The 26745-nt window shown below is 37.3% G+C and overlaps 1 protein-coding gene across 1 annotated transcript in view; it reads right to left on the bottom strand.

Annotated features, from left to right (window-relative positions):
• Positions 1-26745, bottom strand: part of LOC149162803 (HEAT/U-box domain-containing protein) — a 407100-nt gene that overhangs the window by 127134 nt on the left and 253221 nt on the right. Inside the window, exons 10-12 of the mRNA XM_089437404.1 lie at positions 25521-26056; positions 24816-25301; positions 24439-24784 (exon numbers count right to left, since the gene is read on the bottom strand). Coding sequence (XP_089293530.1) covers positions 24439-24784; positions 24816-25301; positions 25521-26056 — 1368 coding nt within the window. The remainder of the gene's footprint in view (positions 1-24438; positions 24785-24815; positions 25302-25520; positions 26057-26745) is intronic.

Below are 26745 nucleotides of genomic sequence, written 5' to 3'. Positions count from 1 at the left end.
CAATGCATCTGCACATATTAAAGATGCACATTTACTATGTGACTTGTTGGACGCCTTCATTCAAGAGGTAGGTCCACAGAATGTTGTCCAATTCATGATGGACAACGCTGCAAGTTATGTTGTTGTTGGCAAGTTGCTTATGGAGAGGTATCATAACTTGTTTTGGACACCTTGTGTTGCACATTGTATTCACTTCATTCTGAAGGATATAGGGAATATTCTTTTTGTGAAGGATATTGTTGAATCATCCAAGAGCATAACAAAATTTATATATAATCATGCATTTGTGCTTAGCTTGATGAGAAGATTCACCAGATTCAACAACAAAGAGTTGGTGCATCCTACCATTACACGGTTTGCCACAAGTTTTCATATCTCTTTAACCTCTGTTGAATTCTATGGGGATGTGAAGACCATGTATCTTTCACAGGAGTAGTGTGCTTTATCAGTTAGCCACAAACCTAAGGGAGATAGCATATGCAAATTAGTTTCATGTCAAGAGAACTTTTGGGCATGTGTCGAGGAGGTGTGTGCCATTTCCAAACCTTTGGTGAGGATTCTTCAGTAGGATGATGGAGACAAGTCTGCAATGGGATACTTGTATGAGGCCATGGATAGGGCCAAAGAAGCCATTTGTGCCTATTATGAGAATATGGGGGAATGAGCAATTTGAGAAACAACAATTGGTACAGAGAGTGATTGATGAGCAAAGGAACAATACCCTCCATGAACCCATTCATGCTGCAGGGATCTACCTCAAACCTACATTTTCTTACTCCTATGGTTTCAGATTTGAAGCCGAGGTGATGGATGGAATCTGGATTCCTCACTTATGTTAAGAGGATGGTGCCATCCAAGCAAAAACATGAAGAGATTTCTAAAGAAATGGAGATATACAAGATGACATGTGACACATTTGGTTTTAGCATGGCTATTAAGGGTAGGAAGACCAAAATACGAGTTAAGATTCAGTTTGTTTCAAGTTTCAAATTTCATTGTCTCTTCATAATTTTCTTCAAGTTTCAAATTTCAATGTTTTTTCTTATTTGTTTTAACTCGTATATGCTTGGTAGGCAAGCTATTGTGGCAAAGTTCCCCATCTCCAAAAGCTTACCATTCAAGTGCTCAGCCAAACATGCAATTCCTCCAAACGTGAGCACAACTGGAGTGCATTTGACAAAATATACACCAAAAGGAGCAACATGTTAAAAAAATTCGAATTAAATTTTTGAGTTCATTATAAATTATAATTTATTATATTTAATATTTAAATTTTCTAACTAGAAATTTACAATTTATGACCCTAATACAGGTTGGAGCCCCAACACCTTAATGATACGGTCTATATCTACTAGAATCTTTGTTGTGGGTGAGGCAACTTCAAAAAACCCCTGACATGGAAGCCATCTCATTGGATCATATTGACACCAACGCTGCGTGGAGGGTTAACGCTAAGGGGCCTATCATGGAATCGATCCCTAATTGGTTAGAGGTGGAGCTGAAACATGAAAGCATTGAAGGAGGTAGCAACCACAAGGAAGAGAGAGGTAGAGGAGGAGGATGAACAGGAGGTGTAGCAGGAGCAAGAGGAGGTGACACCATCTAGCATGGGCAACAACAGAGGACAGAGGCGACCTCTTATTTTTTCTTCTAGACAATGTCAAAGTCCACTTCTAGCCTAGCGGTCGGGCCTTCTTCCTCTAGAGGAAAATCTATTCCCTATTCCCGTAAAAGGGGCAAAGGAAATCGATGACTCATTAGTTTATGTAATAAACTAGGATAATTTTGCCATAAGGTTTTCCTATAACAATGGATTTTTTCTTTTCTATTACAGCGACTCAAATTTAATCACAATTATTAATTTGTCTTTTCCTTTTTTTAGTAATACAATAAAAAAGGGATCATGAATCAGTTCGAAAGATGACAATACAATAGTCTTGAAAATATACTGCTCAACAACATATTAATCAAGTGCCAACAGTACGAAATCCAATTTAAATGGCTTCAGTTCCACACAGATGAGAACTATGAACCACATGTATTGAGGACGGATCCAAATTCCACAACATCAATTACCCCAACCACGGATCACGGAACTCCACGGGGTCTTGGATAGATGGTGATCATGTGCACTATTAAGGCACTCCTAGATGTTAATTCATTGGTTCAATTCCCTGCCCTATCGAGTGTTATTCTTGGACATGACCATGATGTAGCCTTTGTTGGGTATGTGTTGTATTCTTTCCACGACTAGTGCCACGTTTTGTACATTGCGTCGGGCGCAATGAGGGTGTCACAGGGGGGGTGACAGTCCCCCCACCCCTATCAAGAGGTTTGAAGGGCGCAATAGCCTTGCAAACCTAAGGATGGCGGCAAACCCAAAGATGTTGGGTGGACCTAACCATGGTGTTTTGTGCATGGTTTTTGCACATGCTTTTGGGCCTTGGCCATCATGGTTTTCGACCCATGGTATTTTGTAGATCCAATCAAGGGAACTACAGTTATGTTCTAATCAAGGGTTAGTGGATTGGGGTTTATGAATGCTTCGGCATGGATATATATGTATTGTAACATTGAAAGGAATATAATGAAAAATCAATCTGGTATTCCTGGTTTTGGAATCAAGGAGAAAATCTGTGTATATTTGTTTTATGTTCTTGCCATTGTATATTTTTCTGTTTAAGAATTCTTTTGCAGGTAATTTTTGTACAGGGTTAAAACCTATAGCCTTATTGTTGCCGAACTTACAAAAAAAAATAGGGATCACGGACTTAAAAAGAGTTTCGTTCCCTATAATTTCCTGGACCTTATACTATTTATGGAGTCAATTCCGAACCTGCTACAATCTTGAGCTTCATTTTGTGCCAAACTCGAGCCACCACATATCTTCTCCTTCTCCCAGACTTTGTATCTTCTATTGGATGATCTGAACTACAAAGCAATCATTGAATTACAAAAGGTATCCTCGTTGGCTTGTTCAGGTGCTACTTCTCCATAGGTTGAGTATGGATGGCTCAATGGTCCTCTTTAGATCTATGTTTCCAATCAGAGACAAATATCAAGCTACTATTGCCTTGAAACCCTCCTCGTTGACTACCCAAAATAGGTTTGTTTCAAGAAATTAGGGTGCAGACTATACATGAACTTCAAAACCTTCAGACTAGTGTTGTGCCACAATTCCGCTACAAAACCTGTTTCAGGAATTAGCTCGCTTACATACTACCTCCGATGGGAATCTTTAATAGATCTTGTCTTCGCTAAATCTATGCTAGAATAATGCCAAATACAAATAGATACCTCACTACCAGGACAAGAATCAATCCAAAATTTCGTTGCCTCTAAACAACAACCAACCAAGAATTTCGCTACCCTTAGATGTCTTTCATGTGCCAAAACAAAATGAGGAAAAATAGAAAATGTGTCAACTAGGGTGGAATCTTTCACCACCAAAATTGACAAGGAAAAAAAGGTCTTAAAACCCTTAGAGCTAATGCTCAAGAAGCAAATGAAATCATCCACAATGATGCTCTAAAACGAATTCAACTCTCTTATATTTATAGATTGCTTAGAGGGGTCTCTTCTTCTTAATTAATTGAGTAAATTTTATTCCAAACCCCAATTTTGGGTTTCTTTGCCCGACTACCCAAAAACTCACCTAGAATTGGATATTTAGGGGTTTTCCCCTTTATTGAGGATTGTAGCCTATGGGGATCAATGGGCTATTTTGTCCTTCATTCATCATCAATTTGTAGAGGACATTACAGTCCCCCCTGCCTAAAATCACTTGCCCTCAAGCAATTGCAGATTCAGATGTTGCAAAATTCGTTCTCCTTCCCATGTCACATCCCCTTCTAGTAGACTCTTCCATCTGATAAGGTATTATGGAATTACTCTCCCTCATAACTTCTTTTCTCACGTGGCCATGCTTGTCTCCGGAATTATTTCTAGCTATCCTTCTTTGTCTAATGGTAGAAATTCGATAAAGGTGGTGACCTACTTCCCTATAGCCTTCTTGAGGTATGATACATGGAACACTGTGTTGCACGGGTACTCCCACCTGGGGCTGGGGTTCTCAAACCCGTCCCAGGTTCCCGCACCCAAGTACCGGATTCGGGTATGGGTTCTTCCCAAACGAACCCAGAAGAACCGGGTTCTTCCATGAAGAACCAGGTTCTTCAAAAAAAAAAATGGGCTCTTTTCCTTTAACGGGTTCTTGGGTTCTTGGGTTCTTCGAGTGCTTGGGTTCTTGGGTTCTTCGGGTGCTTGGGTTCTTCGGGTTCTTCGGGTTGGGTTCTTTGGGTTCTTCATAAAAAAAAACTATATTAAAAATTTAATTTTCAAATAATTTTTTTTATTGAAATTTAAAAAATAACTTATAACAAAGGTAAAAAACCCTAAATCTTTAAGACTTTAACTCTTTACCCAAGCAAATATCTGATAGACTGATACCATGATACGTGATTATTCTTGACAGCAGAGCACCGCGACATACCAAAAGAACAAACACCGTGATCACTGATTACTGATTTCATTTAACTTTTAAGTTTTTTCCATTTGGTCGAGGCTTGAGCCGTCCCCGTTTACCATTTCCGGCGGCAGTGGGCAGTGGGCAGAGGGCAGCTTCAGCAAGAGTGGGCAGCTTCAGCGGCATGGACAGAGCAGCTTCAGCTTCAGCCTCAGTTTTCAATTTTATTATTCCATGAAAAAGTTTCACAAGACCCGCGTGTAAAAAATATAGGTGCATTATAATTTATATTACACATTTGAACAGTGAACACCCACAGGGGCTCAACTACATTAAGCTGCATTACACTTTCATTGTAAGTGGATCGCAATTGCCCACTAGCAGTCACTACTGCAATATCCCTAATGCCATAGGTGTTTGTGATTACTTAAAACCAAAAACCTAGGCCTGTAGACCCGTGTTCTCTGTTCCGACGATGAGCTTTGTGGAACGGAACGTAGCCACAATCTAATTTGTAAGGCTCCTTGGAGCATATTAGCAAGTTTAATTGCAATGTTTTCCATCGACACGTAACATTGAGCTGGCAAAACATATAATAAATAATTCCCTTCTCTATACAAATGGACATTCAATTGTAACAACTCAATTTAAAAGCTAAATATGTCACTTATGTCGAGAACATAGAATATATGGCATCGAAACCAGAACTGGAAAAGAGACCTCTTACTCTGTAATTTGAGCCTGCAGATTCTTGTAAATCAATTTGGAATGAAACATTCATTCCCGAGCCAAATAACCATCAAATTATAAACTGTAAATGCACACATACAGGTTCAGACATTTTCGGTCAAATAGAAAGTAGGATTAAGACCAGCCATAAGCTGTAATCAGCTGATGTTGTTAAATGGCGAAGGGCTATTTTGGACAATGGCTAAATTAAATATCAAAATCTGGCAATTTCTCACAGCATTCTAATAACATCATGTTAAGATTAAAACTAGGAAAATATGCCTAAATCATATATGGTCTCTATAGACTCGTACACCAAGTAATCTCTAAAAACTGCGAAGATGTTTTATGTTTAGATAATTAATATTCAGGCAGAGCTTCGCACTCAAAGACAAACTATCCCTCAAGCCATCAGATGGTTGTTGTGCATTTTATTGGGAAACAAAGACTGATAAGCGTGTTTTGTGGAAGGGTAAGGCTGCCACTGTTTTTGGAATTGCTTTACCACAGAGCACACCATGCATGGGGCAGGTGGATGATTAGGCATCAAGAAAATTCTAGACCACTATCAGGTTGAGAAGAATCTCCTATGAAAAAATTGTGTTTTACTTTTTATATGGGAGAGACTAAACATTCAAAGCAAAGTTACAAGCTCAAGCTCCAGCCAGAATGAGCAATTTCAATAAGGAGAGAAGTTGTCTTGAAATTAGAACAGGAGGCAGAAATGCTAACACTCCTTGGTTGTGTAGGAGGAAGGGTCTGTACGACCACAACCTGATTCATTGATAGGCATCCTTGCAAATGAACCTAAGCTGCATAGTTATTTTAAAACCTGTGTGTGACAAAATTTGTCCCAAGTTTCACCAAAATAGCTGAGTCTAGCATTTATCCTAGTATGTATTTTGAATTTTCAGTTTTAGTAGTAGCCTTGAGCTCTCTCACATAGCTGTCACAGTGTCATGGTTACACGGAAAAGATTCAAAAGAATGTTATGCTGTCATAAAATATAGCTTAGTCTCTCATTAATATATATTATTAACATCTATTAACATAACTTTTACTTTGAATTTTGTTAAACATATCCAAATTGTCTTCCAAAATTTGCAAAATAAAAAATGTCTTCAGCAAGTCCACAATATCCACTTTGGAAATATGTGGATAGGCAAAAACCTCCAAAAGGTGTTGGGGGGACAGCAACAATAAAATGCACTTTATGTTAGCTTGAATGGAAAGGGAGCTATACCAGAGTTAAAGCTCATTTTATGCAGATACCAAGGAAGGGTGTTGATGCTTGCACTGGAGACCCAAATGATCCCACTAGACTCCCTAGTGCACAAAGAGAGCAACAAAAGGCTGATGGTAAGGCAAGCAAAGAGATCTCTAGGCCATCTCACAATGTGACTGAAAATGATGATTCAAATGAAGAAGAATTACCATTTGATGATGAAGTTGAAGCTGGTGATGAGCATGTGTCAGTGTCATCTAGAGCATCAAAAAGCACTACCAGTCAAACACGCAAGAAGCCTAAACTTGGTGGCCTTTATGACATGTTTGATGTGAAAGGTAGGGAGGGTGTTGATCTTGCAATAGCAAGATTTTTTCTTGCATGTGGCATTCCCTTTAATGCAGCTCGTTCCCCCTATTTTGAGCAAATGGTTCGTGCTATCAATGATGGACCTCAAGGGTATAAAGCTCCTGGTTATGAAAAGCTTCGAACTGTATTGGTGGACAAGGAGAAAGCCCGTCTTGAGAAGGCAATGGCACCCTTGAAGGCATCTTGGAGTGTAGATGGATGCTCCATTGTCATGGATGGATGGACTGATTGTAGGAATCGTCCATTAATAAACATCATTGTCTCTTCCATGTCTGGGCCTTATTTTCTCAGGGCCATTGATTGTTCTGGTCAAGAAAAGAACACTATGTTCTTAAAAGACCAATTATGTGATGCCATTGCAGAGGTGGGGCCATCCAATGTTGTTCAAGTTATTACTGATGCAGCTCCAGTGTGCAAAGCAGCAGGAGCAATGGTTCAGAAGGAGTACAAGTAAGTGACAAGTTTCAACTTTCAAGTTTGATTTATCTTATATTTAAATTACATAAATGATAAATTACATTTTTAAATTTTTTAACTTTAGTCCTTGATTACATAAACATTTTGATTTATTAATATTTTAATTTTGTCCTTGATGTACCCAGGCATATTTTTTGGACACCATGTGCTGTGCATGCTATGAATAATGCATTGAAGGACATTGGCAAAATTGAATGGATTCAAGCATTAATTGAAAATGGCCGCAAAATTCAAATGTTTATATGCAACCATCATCAATCACAAGCCATTTACCGCAAGCATGCAAAAATGGAGCTTCTTAAACCAGCAGATACCAGATTCGCAACTTACTACATTTTACTTAGGCGGCTTGTGGAGATGAAGGAGGCTTTATCTGCCACAGTTGTCAGTGACATGTGGGAACAGTGGAGGTTATCTACCTCAGATGCAACTTTGGAGGTGAAGAGGTTGATTTTGAATGATAATTTTTGGGTTGATGCCAAATTTGTTGTGGAAATTATAGAACCAATTTGTGATATGATCCGCTATGCAGACACAAATGGTCCATGTTTAGGTGAGATTTATGAGAACATGGACTCCATGTGTGAGCGGATCCAAACCATCACAGATAGGAAGGATCCTACTTTATGGCCACAACTGAAAGAGTTTATACATGGGCGTTGGAATAAACTGAACACCCCTCTTCATATGGCAGCTTATGCAGTTAATCCAAAATGGTATGATCCCACAACAGGAAGGAGGCCTCCATCCCAAGATAGAGAGGTGTTCAAAGGATTCTTGAATGCTGTCAAGAAAATTTATGGTAATACAGAAGAAGCCTCTGACATACGATCTCAGTTTGCCCAATTTTCACGTGGCCGAGGTGTCTTTGGTTCACATGCATCTTTGGCAGATAGACACAAGAAGAAGGATCCAATTGATTGGTGGTGGCTTCATGGTGTTGATGCTCCTGAGTTGCAGCAATTTGCCATATGGTTACTTGGACAGGTAGCTAATTTGGAGTTCCTCATCTTACTCAAAATTTGAAAAATTCTCAATTAAATATAGGAAATTAATTTTAATTTTTAAATTTTAAATTTTCATTTTAGTTTTAGTTTTTATTTTTAAAATTATAACTAATTTAATGGGCTCCCCCTAATATTTCAGGTAGCTAGTTCTTCATCTTGTGAGAGGAATTGGAGCACGTATGCCTTTATTCATTCAGTAAAGAGAAATAGGTTGGGCTCAAAGAAGGCAGAAAACTTAGTGTACATTCATAGCACACTTCGTCTCATATCTCGAAAAGACCCTGGGTACAAGGAGGGTCCTTTCAAGAGATGGGACCAACACATAGATGATGCTGCGTGTGTGGACGAGGAGATACAACCAGATGGCCTTATTGAGCTACCTCCAATTGCTATGGATGAGCGAGAGCCTGAAGATGAGAGTGATTCCTACCTGGAGAACATGCTAGCTGAAGATCTAAGTGATGTTGATGACATGGATGTTGAAGACATGGCTTGAGGAAGCCATTGTTCCTTAGGCTTTAGCTATTTAGTATTTTTATTTTAGCATTTTAAAATTTCCTAGTTCATGTTTGAAGATGCTTTAAGGCAAATTTTGAATGTAGTATGACAATGGACATATATCATGATTCATGTTAATATGTAAACAATGAACAGTTTTTTGGTGATAAATTTTGAAATTTCAATGTCAATGTTGAATGTTCAATGATGTGCATGTTTAAATGATTATCATTAAAGTTTTCTTGTTTAAAGTTGAAAAAATATACAAATTCAAATTTCATATATATTATTAATTATAAATTTATAATTTATAAAATATAATTATTAAAATTTAATATTATTATATTACCCGACAAACTCACGCACCCTGTTTCCAAAAATGTCGTGCCCGTCCCCGTCCCCTTCCCCACACCCACATTTCCTGGCAACATAGATGGAACACATTATGGATTTTGCTGCCTCTCGGTATCTCTAACTCATACACCACTTCACCAACCCTTCGAATAACTTTAATGTCCATAAGACTTGGGCTTCAGCGTTTTTGTGTCACTTTTCTTGAGTGTGGACTATCTATAGGGTTGCAATCTCAAAACAATGAGGTCTCTGACCTCAAAGTTGTGTTTTGTTCGATGTTGGTCTACGCACATCTTCTGTCGATTTTGATTAGCCTGCATGTTTTCCTTGAGTACCCTAAGAATGTCCTGACTCTTTTGTATTTAGTCTTTAGCAATGGGTGCTTTGTTGTCTCCAAAAACCCTATCAATAAAAGAGGGTGCATCATATCCATATAGTGCTCTAAAGGGCATTACCCCAATGGATAAATGGTAAGTGGTATTGTAGCAATGCTCCCCAAGGTACAACGATTTGATCCATGAATTTTGCTAACCCGTCACATAATTACTCAAGTACCCTTCAATCCACTTATTCACAATTTCTGTCTGCCCAACTATTTGTCGGTGATAACTAGTGCTAGGGGTTAATTTTGTTCCCACTAGCCTGAAGAGTTCCTGCCATAATGCACCCATAAACCTATTGTCTTGATTGCTGACTATATTTTTAGGTAGTTCGTGTAGCCTGAAGACTTCTTTGAGGAAGAGTTTTGCTACTTGTTTGACTGAGTAGTCATTTGAGATTGCAAAGAAGTGTGTGAATTTCATAAATATGCTAACCATGGTATAGATACAATATTTGCCTTGCATCTTGGGTAGCCCTATGATGAAGCCCATTGACATGCTTTCCCATTTTTGTTCTGGAATTGGTAGAGGTTGGAAAATCCCTACAGGATGTGTGTGCTCGACCTTGTTCTGTTGGCATGTCATGCATTCCTTAGCATATTTCATCACATCTTCCTTGAGACCTGTCCATGAAAATCATTCCCTAATCTGTTGGTAGGTTTCAAAAAACCCCTGATGTCCAGCTGATGGAATGTCATGCATAAACTTCAATATCTTCTCCTTGAGGGTGGATTCGAGAACCAAGTATATCATGTCTTTGTAGTAAATAACATCATCAACTATTTTGTACCTGTCATCTTGGATGAGTCTGTCAATTAGTGCACATGCAAACCGATTCTTGGTGTATTTTGCTGAGAGATGAGCCTTCCAACATTCTGCAAGTTCTATGAGGGAACATGTTGCCGATTTCCTTGAAAGTGCATCAGATACAACATTCCTCTACCCCTTTACACACTCAATATCAAAATCATAGGCTTGGACTTTACTTGACCACTTTTGTTGTTGTTCATTAGGTATTTTTTCTCTGAAAAATGGCGTAAATTGTTGTGGTTTGTCCCAACTAATGGAAACACTTAGAGGGGGGGTGAATCAGTATTTCTTAGCAATTAGCACTTTTTTATCCTTTTTAGAGCGTTAGTTAATCTTCAGTTATTATTATTGTTCTTCTTCAGATAATCATAAATAATAATCAACAGTAAACAACACCATACAACAATGTAGAAAAATAAAACAGTGGACACAATGATTTTTAGGTGGAAAACCCCCTCCAGGTCAAAAATCACCAAATGCTTCTTAGTAATTGTCTTTTTCCCTCTTAAAAGAAAATAATTACATCACGATTTCTAGCTACAACTAAGGGAGGTGTCAACCCCCTAATTCACAGGCTACAATCTGTAGGATGCTCATACACCCTGTTGACCACTACATGTCAACGACCCAGAGCAATACACCCCCTTTTTTCGCAAAAGGGATAGCGCCTAGTCGACATTTCTGTGTCATTCAACTATCATCATCAGCCTGATCATCATGTTATATTGTAAACCCTTTATGCATGTATAAATTGTAAATGATCTCAACAGATCCGTGTCATGTATGTAATTGCCTAGGTAAACCTAATTTTCTGGTGACGATCTACATTCTGGGAGGTTTTTTGTCTCACCGATCCATTCTTGGATGGTCGGCAGAGTTTTCCTTTAGCCTTACCCCAAAGCCGGAGTGGATTTTGTCATTGTGATCTTAGAGAGTCATAGTGTTCTAGATCGAGTCTATGTAACAGTGACTTGGGAATAATCCTAACTATCTGGTTAGGTTATTTTATTACAAATTGCTTGGTTTGTTGGATTATATTTGTGTTTCAAAATTGGGTAGTCTGTGAGGGTCTTTTGCAAAACGGTTTTCCCCCTTGAAATGTAAAAAATGTAAAAATCATGATATAAAGTGTCTTGAGGGTTGGAAAAATAATTTATCCCCTCATAGGTTAATTAATTAAATTTTCTGGCCAAAAATTTTATTAAAGTCCTAAGCCAGAATTTTAATTACTTCTAGGTCCTAGGTAAATTTAAATTCTCCAAAGGCAAAATTCGTTGGTCCTTAAAAAATTAAAGTTTTAACAGGTCCAGGGACTAACGTAAATTAATTATTTTGCTAAATTTTAAGCCTTTGGTCCCTAGGGTTAAGTCAAAGTCAAAATTTTGATGAAATTAATTCAAAAATTTAATTTTTGAATAAATTAAAATGCATTTAATTGAAAAAAAATCAAATTTCCTCGATAATTTAAAATTTCGCTGGATGAGATTAAAAGAAATTTTGATCCTCATCAACGGTCGAGATTGCTTTGACGTAGATCACTCGAACTAGCCGTTGGAGGATTTATCTTTAAATAGGAGGTCATTTTGTCAGTCAAAATCATCCGATCTCTGGATCATGTACTAAGCTCTCAAGCTCTCTTGTATACCTTTTTGAACTAATGTAAGAGTCTTTGGGGTTTCAACGTGTCGTAGTGTTCCTCTTCATAAATTTATGGTAACATTGTTTTAATTTCTGCTTAATATTATGTGAAAACTATCAATCAATAGCTCCCTTAAAAAAATCTGAATACAGGAACCTTATTCAGTTTGTTGGATCTAGGGTAACATTTTTAATTTTGATTGAAGTAGCAGGTATCTCTATTTCTTCAAAATTTTATTGTTGTTCTATTTCTCTACTTGATTTGATGGTTGATCTAGTGTTTGTAGAAGATCTCTCAGGTTCTCATTGAGCGTTTGGGGATAGTTCTCGGTTGGACCAGCCAACTCTCAACACATATTTTTTGAAGAGCCTACTTCATATAAGCCTCAGGATTTATCTAATGATAATCTTTTTTCTACAAGGTGTCTTTGGGCTAGTACCTCTTTAAAATTTCAAAATATTTTAAATATTTTGTGGAAATTTTGATAGATTTGGCTATTAAGAGCGTTAGATTATCAGAACTGGGAGCGGAGTTGGACTCATACTCCTCAGATCTGATAGATCTGTAAATTATTTGTATAGATCTGTAAATTATTTGTATAGATCTGTTATTTACTTGTGTAGATCTAAAATTTTGTAACATAATTTTGAATTTTAACACTTGGGTTTTTGGGATTTTCTCTATTTTTGTACATATTGGGTATTGGGTTTTTCTCTTTTCACTTGTGCAAGAATAGATCTGAGAAATCAGCCAAGAAAATCTTCAGATCTGAGCTAGATCTAGACCCTGGAGGGCAAGATCTAGGCTCAAAGATTGTTTGCAGGAATAGATCTGAGAAATCAGCCAAGTAAATCTTCAGATCTGAGCTAGATCTAGACCCTAGAGGGCAAGATCTGGGCTCAAAGATTGTTTGCAGGAATAGATCTGAGAAATCAGCCAAGTAAATCTTCAAATCTGAGCTATATCTAGACCCTAAAGGGCAAGATCTGGGCTCAAAGATTGTTTGCAGGAATAGATCTGAGAAATCAACTAAGTAAATCTTCAGATCTGAGAATTTTCAAGCAAATCTAGGGGTTTTGAGACAGATCTAGGCCCTGGAGGGCAATATCTTATCCCAAATCTTTTTACAAGGCCAACCATTAAAGATTTTGCAATAAATCTGAAGATCTCAAGCAAAATAATTTTTTTCAAAAACAAGGTTTCAAGTTTTGGGGCTCCTAAGCCTAGATCTGCCTTCTCCTAGCCCAACGTTAGTTCTATTGAGCCTAGTGCTAGCTCTCATTGACCCTAAATTCCCTTGCTCCATTTCTGATTTGAATAGTTGATTTTCTAAAGCTAATCATTGGTGCGTTTTTTACAAAAAAATTGGTAAAAATTTGTGTTTCAGATATTGAATTTTTTTTGGCAACTTGGGCAAGTGATCTTCAAGGCCTAGGGCCTAAGTGTTTGATCTCTAAACCATCTTTTTCCTCACTGTTTGCTAAAACAATCACATACCTTTCTAATAGTGGTGAAAAACACATCTAAGTGGTTTGAAATTAACTAAAAAATTGTTAAATACATTAATAAGTCATTTATGTTTGATATGTATCAAGAATTTGGCTTAGATCTACATTTTTGGGTCACTGTTATCTCTGAATAATTCTGTTTCTGAAGTCTGAAATATAACAGTGGAAAAATTTCATGTGGGTTAGCCTAAAATCAGTTCCTAAGTTGTCTAATACATTAAGGAATTAATTTCTTGAGTTGGGCATTCATCATTAGGCTTATTTCACGTTTTAATTGCTAGCAGTAATAAGTATATTAGATCTGATATAATTCCGAAAATCACATCACGACAAGCTGAAAATTTTTGATAATTCATTTGGGCAAGTTTGGAAAAAATTCGGTAAATTTTTGGCATAAAGATATCATTGATAGCTTACTACTTTCATTGTCATATTGCTACTGTCATAAAGTTTTTCTTACTGTTGTCCTAAAAATTAATTTCTGAAAATTAAGTACTCTGTCATGGAATTGTGATAAAATGCATATCCTTTGTTTCATAAACTGAGTATTTTTTGAGCATTTGTTGATATTAATTGCAAAGAAGTTTTTGTTCTCTTTGAGCTAAATTGTATCAAGAAGATTTGAAATAAGCTGGTGTTTTAACTATAGTATCTTCAAGAGTTTATTTTCTAAGTCTTCATCAAAAAAAAGGCGAGCATTTCATTTGGGTAATTGAGGGCTTTTGCAGCGTAAGTGTTTTCCCATTCTCGAGTCTAACTTCATCTCATCTTCCGGTGCATTTGCTTATAAGTTAACTTTGCATAGATAAAATTTACATCCAAGCATGAGCTTGGTCGATAAACAGATAGATCTCCATCTGTCTTTTCTTGAGAAGCATGTTTTAATAGTACTTAAAACGGTGACCTTGCAGTTGCCAGAGCCAGAGTTCTCTGCAGCGCCAGAGGCACTGGGAATTTTAGAATTTGAGGAGAGGTATCTTTAATCACACCTTAGTGTGCTTCTCCTAATCTTCTCTCTGCCAATTACTACGAAATCAGGCTCAACACAGAAAGGATTGAAGGGTTCACATTTAAATAGCCCTTTAACTAAAATTAACCAAGATTCTTGCATCTCACATTAGTTTTAAAATCTACATTTCATATAAAATAGTCATTCATCTGAGCAGCAGTTGCTAATTGATTACTTGGTCTTAATTTCCCTAGCAAGATTATTGACTCCATAAGGCACTGGTATCAATCGTTTAAAATCTAATCAAATCCTATAAGTCTTGCTAAATCTTAATCAAGTACTTGATCGCTTCACTGTGTCTCCTGAACTGGTTGGTTCCCAACTAGTTCTTCTTCACTCCATTTTTCCACAGGGTCTACCCCCCTTAGCCTGTCGTAGGGATACAACTTAAACGGAGAGATTGGGGATCAGGGTGACAACCCCCGATCTGAGCCGTTGTCACAATGTCTAGACATTCTGTGCGACAACACACCCATAACCTATTGCAACCGAAAGGACTCCACAATGCCCTAGAAGTCAGGCCACAACGCCCTAGAAGTCAAGCCCCAACCTGAGGAGTGTCACCACACTTTGTTTACCAACTGCTATCGAAATGGATGCTCCAACACCTTGATGATTTATCAACCACCACTAAAAGGATGCCCCAACGCCTTGTGCAGGCTACGACCTGCCCTAGCACCACCGTGCCACCCTGAAGTGTTCTTGGGCTCCCACCTGAAGATGACTCCAATCACCTACCTTGCACCACCCTACAACCATGATCAACAGGTGGACCACATTTAACAATTTTCAGACTGGATCCCCATGTGCTCTAAATCAATGTAAAGAAACTGTAATAAAGATTCTACTACTTTGCTCAGTATGAATGTCATTGTCAAGCCCTGGCAGCCTTACTACACACCATTGCTCAATCTGACCACTGCACTATCGAATCCACCATTCACACAACCTGTCTTTGCTCAGTCACAATGCCAAAACAAACAACTACACAACCTACTCATCCAACTGAGAATTTGCTCCCATATAAGTTGTAAACCCAAGTTGTACCAAAACAATAAACTCACTGCATTGCAACAATCAATGCAACTTGCAATGGTCAATGTCATTGTATTGTACTGCTCTCGAATGAATATATGTTGAATGGTTCATAGAGCAATCATCTAAATCACTGTGCCAAGCTGCTAAAGTTTTTGCAAGTACTGGGCACTGAAGTCCAATGATGCTACAATCCTAAATGCCTCAGGTCATCCCTATTACATGTTGCCAATGCTCTCAAACTCTGCCCAAGGAGGGCTACCAGCATATGTCCTATTTTTGTTGCTCAAATAATCAATGTCCTAGTGCCATCATCATTTACTGTTGTCATGTAAGATCATTGTTCAAGAATGTTGTTACAAAAATATTGTTATGTCAATATTATTAATATTGTCACTATTAAAGTCATCAAGATTGTTGCATACAGTATAATAGTTCACTTCAAGTTTCTATGCCTCTTGTTATGTAAAGATGAAACCTTTTGACTACTAATAATGTACTATCACAAATATCAAAAAGACATTCCCAAATGTAATAAGCCACTATTTCACTATTACACTAAAACACTATTGTTCATTGGAACAATCACACAAACACTCTTGTCTTCACTACTTCAAGTAATGAACTACCACTTATCAAGTCAAGATTCTTTTGTATCACTATTGTAGGTTACTTGGAACTCACAGGTATCCTTGGTTTCAAATATTTAACTTTTCTAATCAATCATAATTATGTACCCATATCTTTTGCTAGGACCAAACTCCCTTTATACTTGAAATCAAAGCCAAGATGTAAACCGATACCCAGTTAATTAGATGCACTAATTTCTTCATAACACCTTTCACAATCTAATTACTGTTCAGGTGCAATTTGTTGGACATTGGATAAACCAACGCCCCCCGTGTGTTTCGCGACATGGACTAACCACCTCTCGTGGATCTTTATCTCTGGCGATGAGATCGTTGACTAACACCTCTGGGTTTTGGTCTAATGGCAATTGTGATTCCCAAGAAGTGGTATTAGAGCATAGGTCACGAGTTCAATACACACTTGGCTCGCGTTTGGGGGAGATTGTTGGACATTGGATAAACCAACGCTCCTCGTGTGTTTCGCGACATGGACTAACCGCCTCTCATGGATCTTTATCTTTGGCAATGCGATCGTTGACTAACACCTGCGGGTTTTGGTATAATGGCAATCGTGATTCCCAACACAATTTCATTAGGAAATTTGCCTCAATTCTACTCTTTATCATCTACTAATTATATGCATTCACAATTCACAAATCAAATAACCTCCTCATCAAAATCTTATGCATCATGATAAATTATTTCCACATAAATTATTAAATATATCATGGATACTTTAGCATACTTTACTCATCAAAAATTTAAATTGTCCATGGTTTTTAAATTTCAGTTTATGGTTTTTGAAACCCAAATGTCCTATAATTACTTCCCAAATAAATTCAAACTCAATAAATATTTAAAACCATTTATGAAATCAACACAGTTTCTAAAATCCACTCACATTAATAATTATAAAACAATCCATAACATCTGCTCAAAATTATCGTGAACCACCATAAGCCAATTTAAATCAGTTGTTTTTCAAAACAATCCATGGTTTATATAACCAATAATGAATAAAGTAAAACTTCCATTCACCACAAATGATCCTTCCAAAACTCTAAACTGTGCAGGGTTCAAATGACATGTCCATTATGGGTACCAAATTTGATTATTAACGGGGTTGATAAATAAATAGCATCACATTTAATCTATGATGCAAACAATTTTGACTTTTTAACTTACCTTATCCTTGCCACACAAATTGTGACTATTCCTGGAAATGTACCAACAAAATCAATTGGAAAATGGTGTTCTCTGCTTGACTCAATATGGATAAAACTTAAGTAATGCATTAGGGTTTCCCCAAAATAAAAACAAGATCGTAAACCACAAATTATTCGTTGTCTCCTCTATTGTTTTCGATAACTTCTATAGGGCCGAGGTTCAGAGCAAAACATAATAGATAGTTCGTTGAGGTGTTATGTGAAGAGGACTAATTAATGTTCTTATATAGTTTCTTTTGGCATGAGAGAGGGCTTTCAAAGATGATCGTTGGAGTATCTTAAGGAGGAAATATAATTAGATTTAAGATTTTAATTTAATTTAAATAAAATTAAAATTTTAATTAATAATTAATATATAATTTAACCAATTTATAATAATGTTTCTTTTTTATTATTTAAAACTTTAATATATAATTAATTGTTTTCTTTTCCTTTTAGTTTTGATTTTAATTTTAATTTTAATTTACCTTTTTATTTAATTTCTCTTTGACCATTTACCATAGTGGTAGGAACCATATGCCCACCCTTTGGGGTTTTAGCCTGTGAAATGGGGTCCTCAACTTCAAATGTGAATATCTCTAAAATCAAGAGGCCTCTTGTGGCATACCACATACCACCAGAAACATCTTGATGAGGAAAATCCAATGACGTGGATCTCCAAGCCAAAATCTATGACTTGTCACTTCAAAAACCCTTGACAGAGTCGGGTACGTCCTTAGTCCAAGGAACCCAAACCCTAGGACCTGGGTTTTCAACCATCCAACAATGGAGCTTCCAACTTGATGTAAACCAAACAATTATAATAAGAGTTCATTATCATTTTGACATCAATGGCTGGTGTTTTAGTCAAAGTCAAACTCAGTCAAACCCCAAGGTTGACATCAATGACAACACCATCCAACACCGACTATGAACATGTTTCCCATCAAATACTATCTGAATTTTGCCAAAGCATGCACGATAGCGAGCATCTCTTTATCGTATATGGAGTAAAGTTTCTTGGTATCCTGGAACTTTTGACTTTTGAATGCAATGGGGTGGCACTTTTACATTAAGACATCTCTTATTCCTTCTCCAGATGCATCGCATTGTAATACAAAGCATTGACTAAAGTTGGGGAGGGCCAAAACTGGACATGAGCTCATGATTTCCTTAAGCTTGTTAAACGTCTTGTCGGATTATTCTGTTCACCTAAATGCTCCCTTTTTGGTTAAATCCGTCAAAGGTGCATTGAATTGAGAGAAACCTTTGGCAAATCGTCAATAATAGTTGCAAAGCCCGAGGAATCCTCGTAACTCAATTAGGCTCTTAGGTGTAGGCTAGTCCAATATTGCCTAAATCTTCTCTTGATGAACATGTACTCCCTTTGCACGAGTTATGTGTCCCAAGTAAAGAATCTCTATCAATTCAAACTCAAACTTTGATGCCTTGGCATAAAGTGACTGTTCCTGCATGATGCTCAAGATTTTATCCAAATGTTCCAAGTGATCATCCCATGTCTTGTTCTATATGAGAAGGTCATCAAAAAATACTAATCAAAACTTTCTTATCTATTTGTTGAAGATGTTATTCATGCAAGATTGGAAGGTGGTAGGAGTGTAGGTTAGCCAAAGGGCATGACCAAAAACTCTTAAGTGTCCATAGTGGCACCAGAATGTTGTTTTCGGCATGTCTTGCTCTCAAACTCAAATTTAATAATACCTTGATCATAAGTCAATCTTTCAAAAATATACTACTCCATGAAGCTCGTCCCGTAATTCATTGATCTAGGAATAAGATCCCTGTATTTGATGGTTTTCTTGTTGAGAGCTCGGTAATCAATACACATCCTCCACGTGCCACCCTTCTTCACCAAAACCACGAATGTGGCGGACTCAATCTAGGTCTGAATGGCTCATTGCTAATAATTCTTGGATGGTCTTCTCTGTCTCATCTTTGAATTTCTTTGGATGTCGATATGGTGTAGTGATTACGGGCTTAGCCCCTTCTTCTAGTTCTATAGTATGCTCAAACCCTCTCTTAGGCAATAATCCTGGAGGAATGTCACCAAACAATTGAGCATACTTGACCAGCACTTGTTGAATATCTATCAGGTATTGTGGTTTGTCATTGCTAGGGGTCTTTTGGCTCATTACCATGCCTTTCAATACTAACTTACTGCCATTTGGTGCTTTAAATTCCATTTCCAGTGCTTGGTAGTCCATCGTGTGCTTACCCAATGAACACAACCATTGAACCCCCAATACCATATTAAGGTCTGCAAGAACTATTACATAGAAGTCACTAGTAAAAGTATAGTTACTAAGAGTTATCCTCAAACCTGGGATCATTTGTGTGCAATCCAAGTTGTACCCATCCACAACTATCACATCTAGGCCCTCGAATTCTTCGATGGGAAGTCCCCTTTGGCTACTAGTGTTGCATCAATGAAATTGTGTGTGGCTCCTCCATCAATTAGTGTTGTGATGTGTTGTCCTTTGAAGACTCCCTTGACCCTGAAGGTGTAACATTTGGGCATGCCTAAAAGGGTTGCAATCTTAACCTAGGGTCGTGTCTTCTTCTCTTCGTTGGGCCTTTCCCCTCCTTTCGCTTCCTCTTGTGGTGGTTCCTCCTTGGGGCTGCTAGGCTTTTCTTCTTCTTTTGCTTCCTTCTGTGGCAATTCTTCTTCAACATTTGAAGTGGGCTCCTCTCCTTCTTCCTCATCATCAGAGACTACTTTGATGTAGTGAATTTTTCCCTTACCTAAGCAGTGATGTCCTGGTTCCCATGCCTCCTTGCAATTGATGCATAACTTCTTTCACCTTAATTCACTTCATGTTTCTTCATATAGCCTGTATTTTTTGGGCCAATCACGTTGGGAGGGCTTCTTCTCCTTATCTTTTGGGGAAATGAAAGGTTTGGTTGGAGCCTTAGACTTAGTGGTTGCATTTCCCATATCCTTAGTCTTCTTGATAGCCTCCTGAAGTGCGACAGAGTTGAATGCCTTGACCCAACATTGTAGCAGTTCGGCTAATGCCTCACTGAAAACCATGACTAATCATTCTTCAAATATATTTGTCACCATGATTGTCGTTCGTTCAAATTCTACAATAAACTCTTCATGCAATCTCGTCTGCTTGAGAAGTACCAATTCTCTAAAGTGGATGTCTGGGTTCTTCCGATCAAATCTTTCTATCAGCCTTTGTGCAAAATCTTCATAAGAAGTAATGTTGGCATGCCCCAAAGTTACTAACCCATGATACTACCATTCATGCTCTTCCCCTTCTAGATGTAATGTGGTAAATTGGATCGCATCTACTTCCACCATAGGGTCGAGCCTGAAGTAGGTGTCCAATTTTTGTACCCAAGCTCTTGTTGTACATTTAGATGATCCATCAAAAGAGGGAAAGGAAAGTTTTCTAACCTTGTGTATTAGATCAAAATTAGGTTGTCCCCTGGTCTATTTATGAATATGATATTACTATATTCATTGAAGGTAATCGTTGCTCGTGTGTTTACTTCTAGCACTGCATATTCCCAAAAGTAACCGTCCAACAGTCTGTTTGGTTAAAAAGCTTCTTGGTTTGTCGCGACTTGATTATGTTATGAACATAAATTATGTAAAAATAGATAATAAATAATAACCATAATAATATAAATATAATAATAAATAATAAGTAAATTAACGAATGGTTAGTTAGTTAAAAATGAAAAGCCATGTCTTAGAGACATGCCTGTTCGTGAAAGGGTACTTACCTGGCTGTATATACAGGACCCTCATTCTCATTTGTACTCGTCCTACAACAATTCTTTATACAATATACAATTTACAATTATTGTCGTACCATGGATGTCTTTATCTACGAAGTATTTTAAATATTTTTGTTGCGTATACGACTATTGGTCGTTACATTGGTATCAGAGCCACGTTTGATCCTGACTTTTAGCCATCAAACTCCATCAACATTGTTGCCATCAAGACTCAAGTTTTTCGCTACGAAGTGGGAGATTCTCCATTCAGCAAGTGTCACTGATTCGTCATAGGCCCTTGGCCATTAAAAAAAATCAACATAGGAAAAAAAAAATTATCATATAAAAAAAGTGAAAAAAATTATTATAAAAAAAAATATATTATTATTAAAAAAATTAAAAATTAAAATAAATAAATCAAATTAAAAGAAAATTCATATTACAGAAAATTTACTTGCGGTCTTGTACGAAACGTCATTGAAACTAAAACAAGGGAAAAGAAACACTAAAGGTTTCACCCACGAAAGCAAGTTGGTTGAACAAACAACGAGCCGTCGTCGATTGCCATGCACCAGCCGCATCCTCCTTGGCTTCCATCGAGACACCGTCCACCGGCTAGCAAAGTTGCAGCACCAACCACCCTCGACTGCTGCTACCACAGTCAACACAGACCCCCGCTCTGTTACCCACTCCTCCCTGTCGTAGTGTTGTCCCCGTTGCATCGACTCCCTGCATCCAACCGACACTGCTCCTGCCGCGTTCTATTGTGCCACCAAAACCTTTTAACAGATTGATGTCCATGTCGTCATACACCACCACCGGACAAGGTTACCGTCAACACTAATACAGTGGTCCACGGTCCGTTGTTCAAACTGTCGTCCGCCGCAGTCCATTCATCGACCACGTGTCATCAATACATTACCTTGCCGGATGGGTCTCATACGTCATGACTATTTTTTCTCACTATCACGACTATTGGTCTCATATGACACGGCTAAGTTAATTAATTTAATTAATTGATTATATAAATTAATTAAGTTAATTGATTTAGAACAAGAACCAACGAATAATTTCGCTACCCTTCAAATGTTTTTCTTGTGCCAGAACAAAATGAGGAAAAATAGAAAATGTGTCAACTAGGGTGGAATCTTTCACCACCAAAATTGACAAGGAAAAAGGGATCTTAAAACCCTCAAAGTTAATGCTCAAGAAACAAATGATATGATCCACAATGTGCTCCAAAATGGATTCAAGCCTCTTATATTTATAGATTTCCTAGAGGGGTCTTTTCTTCTTAATTAATTGAGCAAACTTTACTCCAAACCCCAATTTGAGTTTATTTGCCCAGCTGCCCCAAAACTGGCCGGAATTGGATATTTTGGGGTTTTTCCCTTTACTGAGAATTGTAGCCTATGGGGATCAATAAGCTATTTCATCCTTCATTCATCTTCAATTTGTAAAGGACATTACAGTTAATGACATGTAGATGACTCATGACGATGAGATATATTTATTATATTTTTTGTTGATATTTTGACTCTTGAGACTGAGTCAGGACTTAAGATTCAGTATTTGATTCACTGTTGATATGTGATGTAGCACTATACTTGTTATACATCTTATATATTAGCTTTCCTTTCATAATTGTGGCAATGCATTTATCTGATGTTGTGAATACTTTAGATGCTAAAAAAGATTTAAATGAATATTTTTGTACTTCTTTAAATGTTGCCGAGTTTTTGTCATTTATTTCAACTTTCTCCCAATTTTTACGACTTTTTCAATTTTCGGGTCCTTGTCAATTTATTCCTTAGTTCGACTTTTGCAATATTGCAGTAAGGTGAACCTGTTAGAGAAAAATCAGCAGAATCAACGAGCTGCCCCAAAACACCATGATCCACCACTTTTGCCCAAATAGAACTTATGTTTGGATGATCATGAACCAGTAGTTGCACCACTTGAATTATATGCAGAGTTCCATGAATATGAAGTTGGAAAGCCAAATTTTCAACTGGGATCGTTGGTTCCTTCCATTGATGATGGTAAAGTTCAAAAGAAAAAGCAACAAATCAACCAAGCAAAATTGGATCAACTAGATACTGTCATTGCCTATCCCCAAAGTGCTTCAAGAACAGTTTGATCAAATACTATTGCAACATGGGGAGGAACTTTTGGTTCAGCCAGACGATAATCTTTCTTACAAGTTTCTCATAATCGTGTGTTTAGAGTTTGTTATTCAAGGAGATCCCCAGACTGAGTATTGCTTGGATGTCAAGTTTACTCATGATCCAGTTGAGCTCAAGGTGATGGAGTTGTTCCTGAAGGCAAGTTTGAAGAATCTTAGCTCTTATACTTTCTTGCAGATCATTGTTGAGGTACCATGCTTCAATTTTTATCCAATAGTTTATGTTCGTTTCTTAAGCAACAAACACATGAACACATACTTCCGACTTATGAGACTCCATGATTGGTTGCATTGGAGGGGTGACTATGTTGATCTCTATCTATGTAGCAAGAGGCATACGTCCATGCCGGTAGGTGCCTGGTTTGAAATCCCCTGGTTGAAGCACATTAGTCTACACCAACAGACTTACTGTGGATGCCATCCACAAATGTGAGAAAGTATCCCTTTGGTTTCCCGGCAAGGTTTTCCTAAAAGTATTAAAAAAGTAAATAATAATAATAAAAATAAGACTTTCATCAACACATGTTCAAGACAATAAAGAGAAAATAAAACCAAAAACAAAATAGGAAGAGCAATTAACTTGGAACTAAGGCTAATCAGAGTGAAAATAGATCATACCTTGAAGAATGCCTCTATAGAAGTAGAAGATAATACCGAGAATCACTTTACATTAAAACAAAATAGGAAGAGCAATCAACTTGGAACTAAGGTTAATCAGAGTGAAAATAGATCATGCCTTGAAGAATGCCTCTATAGAAGTAGAAGATAATACCGAGAATCACTTTACATTAAGAAGATATTCCATTCGCATCCTTTGCTATAAATAGTAAATACCACAACATTTAACATATTTCCTAGAGAGTCTTCCCTGGATTCTTACCATATTTTAATTTGAATGCCAATTCAGGTAATAATGTGAACCCAACCACAAAACCAAATGGGAAATTCAATGGAATTTGAGTCAATAATGCAAGATTAACAACAAAATAAAAAAAGCTGGAACTAGAAATTCTCAATGACAACAATAAATTATTTCGTCTTGAAGATAGATGCAACTGCGAAGAATAATATTCAGAGATATTACTGGCACTTTGAATCACTTGTATTCTGAAAGATGCAAAGATGTCTTATAAACTAAAAAAAGAGAGAGGCAGGTAAACTTACATCAGCCTCACTGGGAACATTTCTGGACTTCAAGGTAGAAAGTTTTGATTCACCAAGTACAGGTGGTTTTGCCCAGGAAGGACAAGCATCACTCAGAAATAGTAAATGGTCCAGCATCTGCTGTTCTTCATCTTGGTCTTTGCAAGTATAGCCCAGTACTTCCATCACCCATTCTATGCACATCACAACAATTTGTTGAGCTTCACACACATCTTCCTGGAGAACAGCACACCTAATAGTCTCAATTAACACCCATCTCAAGCGATTCAGACTCAATAAACTGAATGATTTGCAAAAGGAAGTAATTCTGCTTCTAAGAGCCTGCACTGATTTTACAAAACCCAATCTAATATCATTTTGTTCCTGTGCATTATCACGAGTGTTTCCTTTCATCGGCCTGGTCGATACTGTTTTCATCTGTGCTCTTCCCTTCATAATGTGCTGAACCAATGTCAATCCTATCAAAAGCTTCATCATCTATCTCCCATAGGTCCAATGAGCTACTGCTTAGACCTGATTTATATGACATTCTAGTTTCCCAGTCAAGAAAAATGGGAGCCGCTAGAATATGTGGCACTATCTCAAAATTGTCATCTAAAACTTTAAGACAGAAAAAACTTCCATCGAGAACTTGTGCAGAAAAGTTGGCTATCTGCAATGTTTCTTCCAATGATGCTTTATTTGTTTGTAAACATTCTTCAATTCCATTAGGCAATATTAAGGAAGACGCATATTTTGTCCAAGCAATGCGAGATTCCATGAGTGCTGATGTAAGATGCTTCAACAGTTCCTCAATTACAAGTCTTGCAGCTTCTTTGGAAATAATTAGCACTGGATCCTCTTCTGCTCCTCCAAGGACACATCTGTAAAACATACAGTCAGAGAGCAGGGAAAACCGTGAAAAATAAAATAGAACAAAATAAGTTTTTTTTAGTGGATACACTTCAGCATAAATAAGAAAGCAGCACAACCACTTGGTAAAAAACTCTTGATTCCTATTCCAGATGACACAAGAAACAATGATGCTTTTAAACAAGATGTTTCAAAAACTTGCCCTATAGTATGGAAACTTGAAAGCCTACCGTAAAAACTGAACACACGAAGGGTTCTTCAGAGTGTTACGACGAGCAATGGCAACAGCTACCGCATCTAATCTCCTAGAATACCAGTTCTTAGCTTCAAATCCTAACATTCCACATGATTTTTTCAACACTTTCTTGTCAATGAACTTGTACCTCACTTTCTCCATCAGAGTAGCCAACAAAGTAATCCGATCACTGCTTAAATTCTTAACATCCTCTTCAACAGACTCATTCTCCACTTCTGCTGCACAACCAAAAATCCAATCCCACTGGCTTTGGAAATAAGCATCCTCCAGGAAAGCAAGCAAAAGATCTAGCCTTGAACTGGTAGAATAATCATAGACACACAAACACCATTTGACAAGATTATTCTTGAAAAACTGAAGCAGAACCTCTGGTTGGCATTCTTGATTGTATTCAGTATGGAATTGCACATGAGATTCTCCTCCTTTATTAACAAAAGATTCAAGAGGTAGCACACTTGGACCAAAAACTGAAATGATTATGGACAACAGCGTCACAGCAGGTGGTGAACCCTACATTTAACACACAATTGCTTAGAGATAATTAACTGTTCACTTGTTAATCCATACAAATGACTAGTAGAAACCACAACAAACTAACACCTAATGTCAAGAAGAATAACTGGAGATTATTGAAAACACTAAGGAGTAGAGAAAACCCAGTTAAAGTATGGGAAATGGTTTCACACTACATTCCATTAAGTTTCCGTGAAAATTAGCAGAAAATGTGACATTAAAGCATGTTTATTATGTACCACTATAAGTAGTTCATTATAGATATAAAAACAATAAATATAACTGTCCTGGAGGGAAACAAAATTTGATAAAGGCTCTCTACAAAAAGTGGATAACAGTCATTAAAAATCCTTTGAATGTAAAAACGGAAAACATAGGTATGTCAATGGGATGAATAAAGGCGAAAAAATAAAGACTCTAGCTGGAACAGTCTGGAGTCTGGACTTTTAAAAAAGAGTACCAAATGCTTGTAGTTCAATCTTGACTGGCACACAGCAAGAGGAGCAATTACGATATACAGAATTGAAGTGTAATAATGGGGGCCCAACATACTCCCACACATATAATGAAATAACTTTCCATCACAAGGAAAAAATCAGTAAATCTGAAGTTGAATATTTATCTAGTGAGATAATAGATATGCATCTACGAAAAATGACTCTACTGATCAGTCACTAACATTAACA

Source organism: Pinus tabuliformis, chromosome 5_2 (assembly GCF_031772625.1).
Source record: "Pinus tabuliformis cultivar Carrire ecotype Pingquan chromosome 5_2, CPIR1, whole genome shotgun sequence".
Lineage (NCBI taxonomy): Eukaryota > Viridiplantae > Streptophyta > Pinopsida > Pinales > Pinaceae > Pinus > Pinus tabuliformis.
This window is presented reverse-complemented; position numbering and strand designations above follow the sequence as displayed.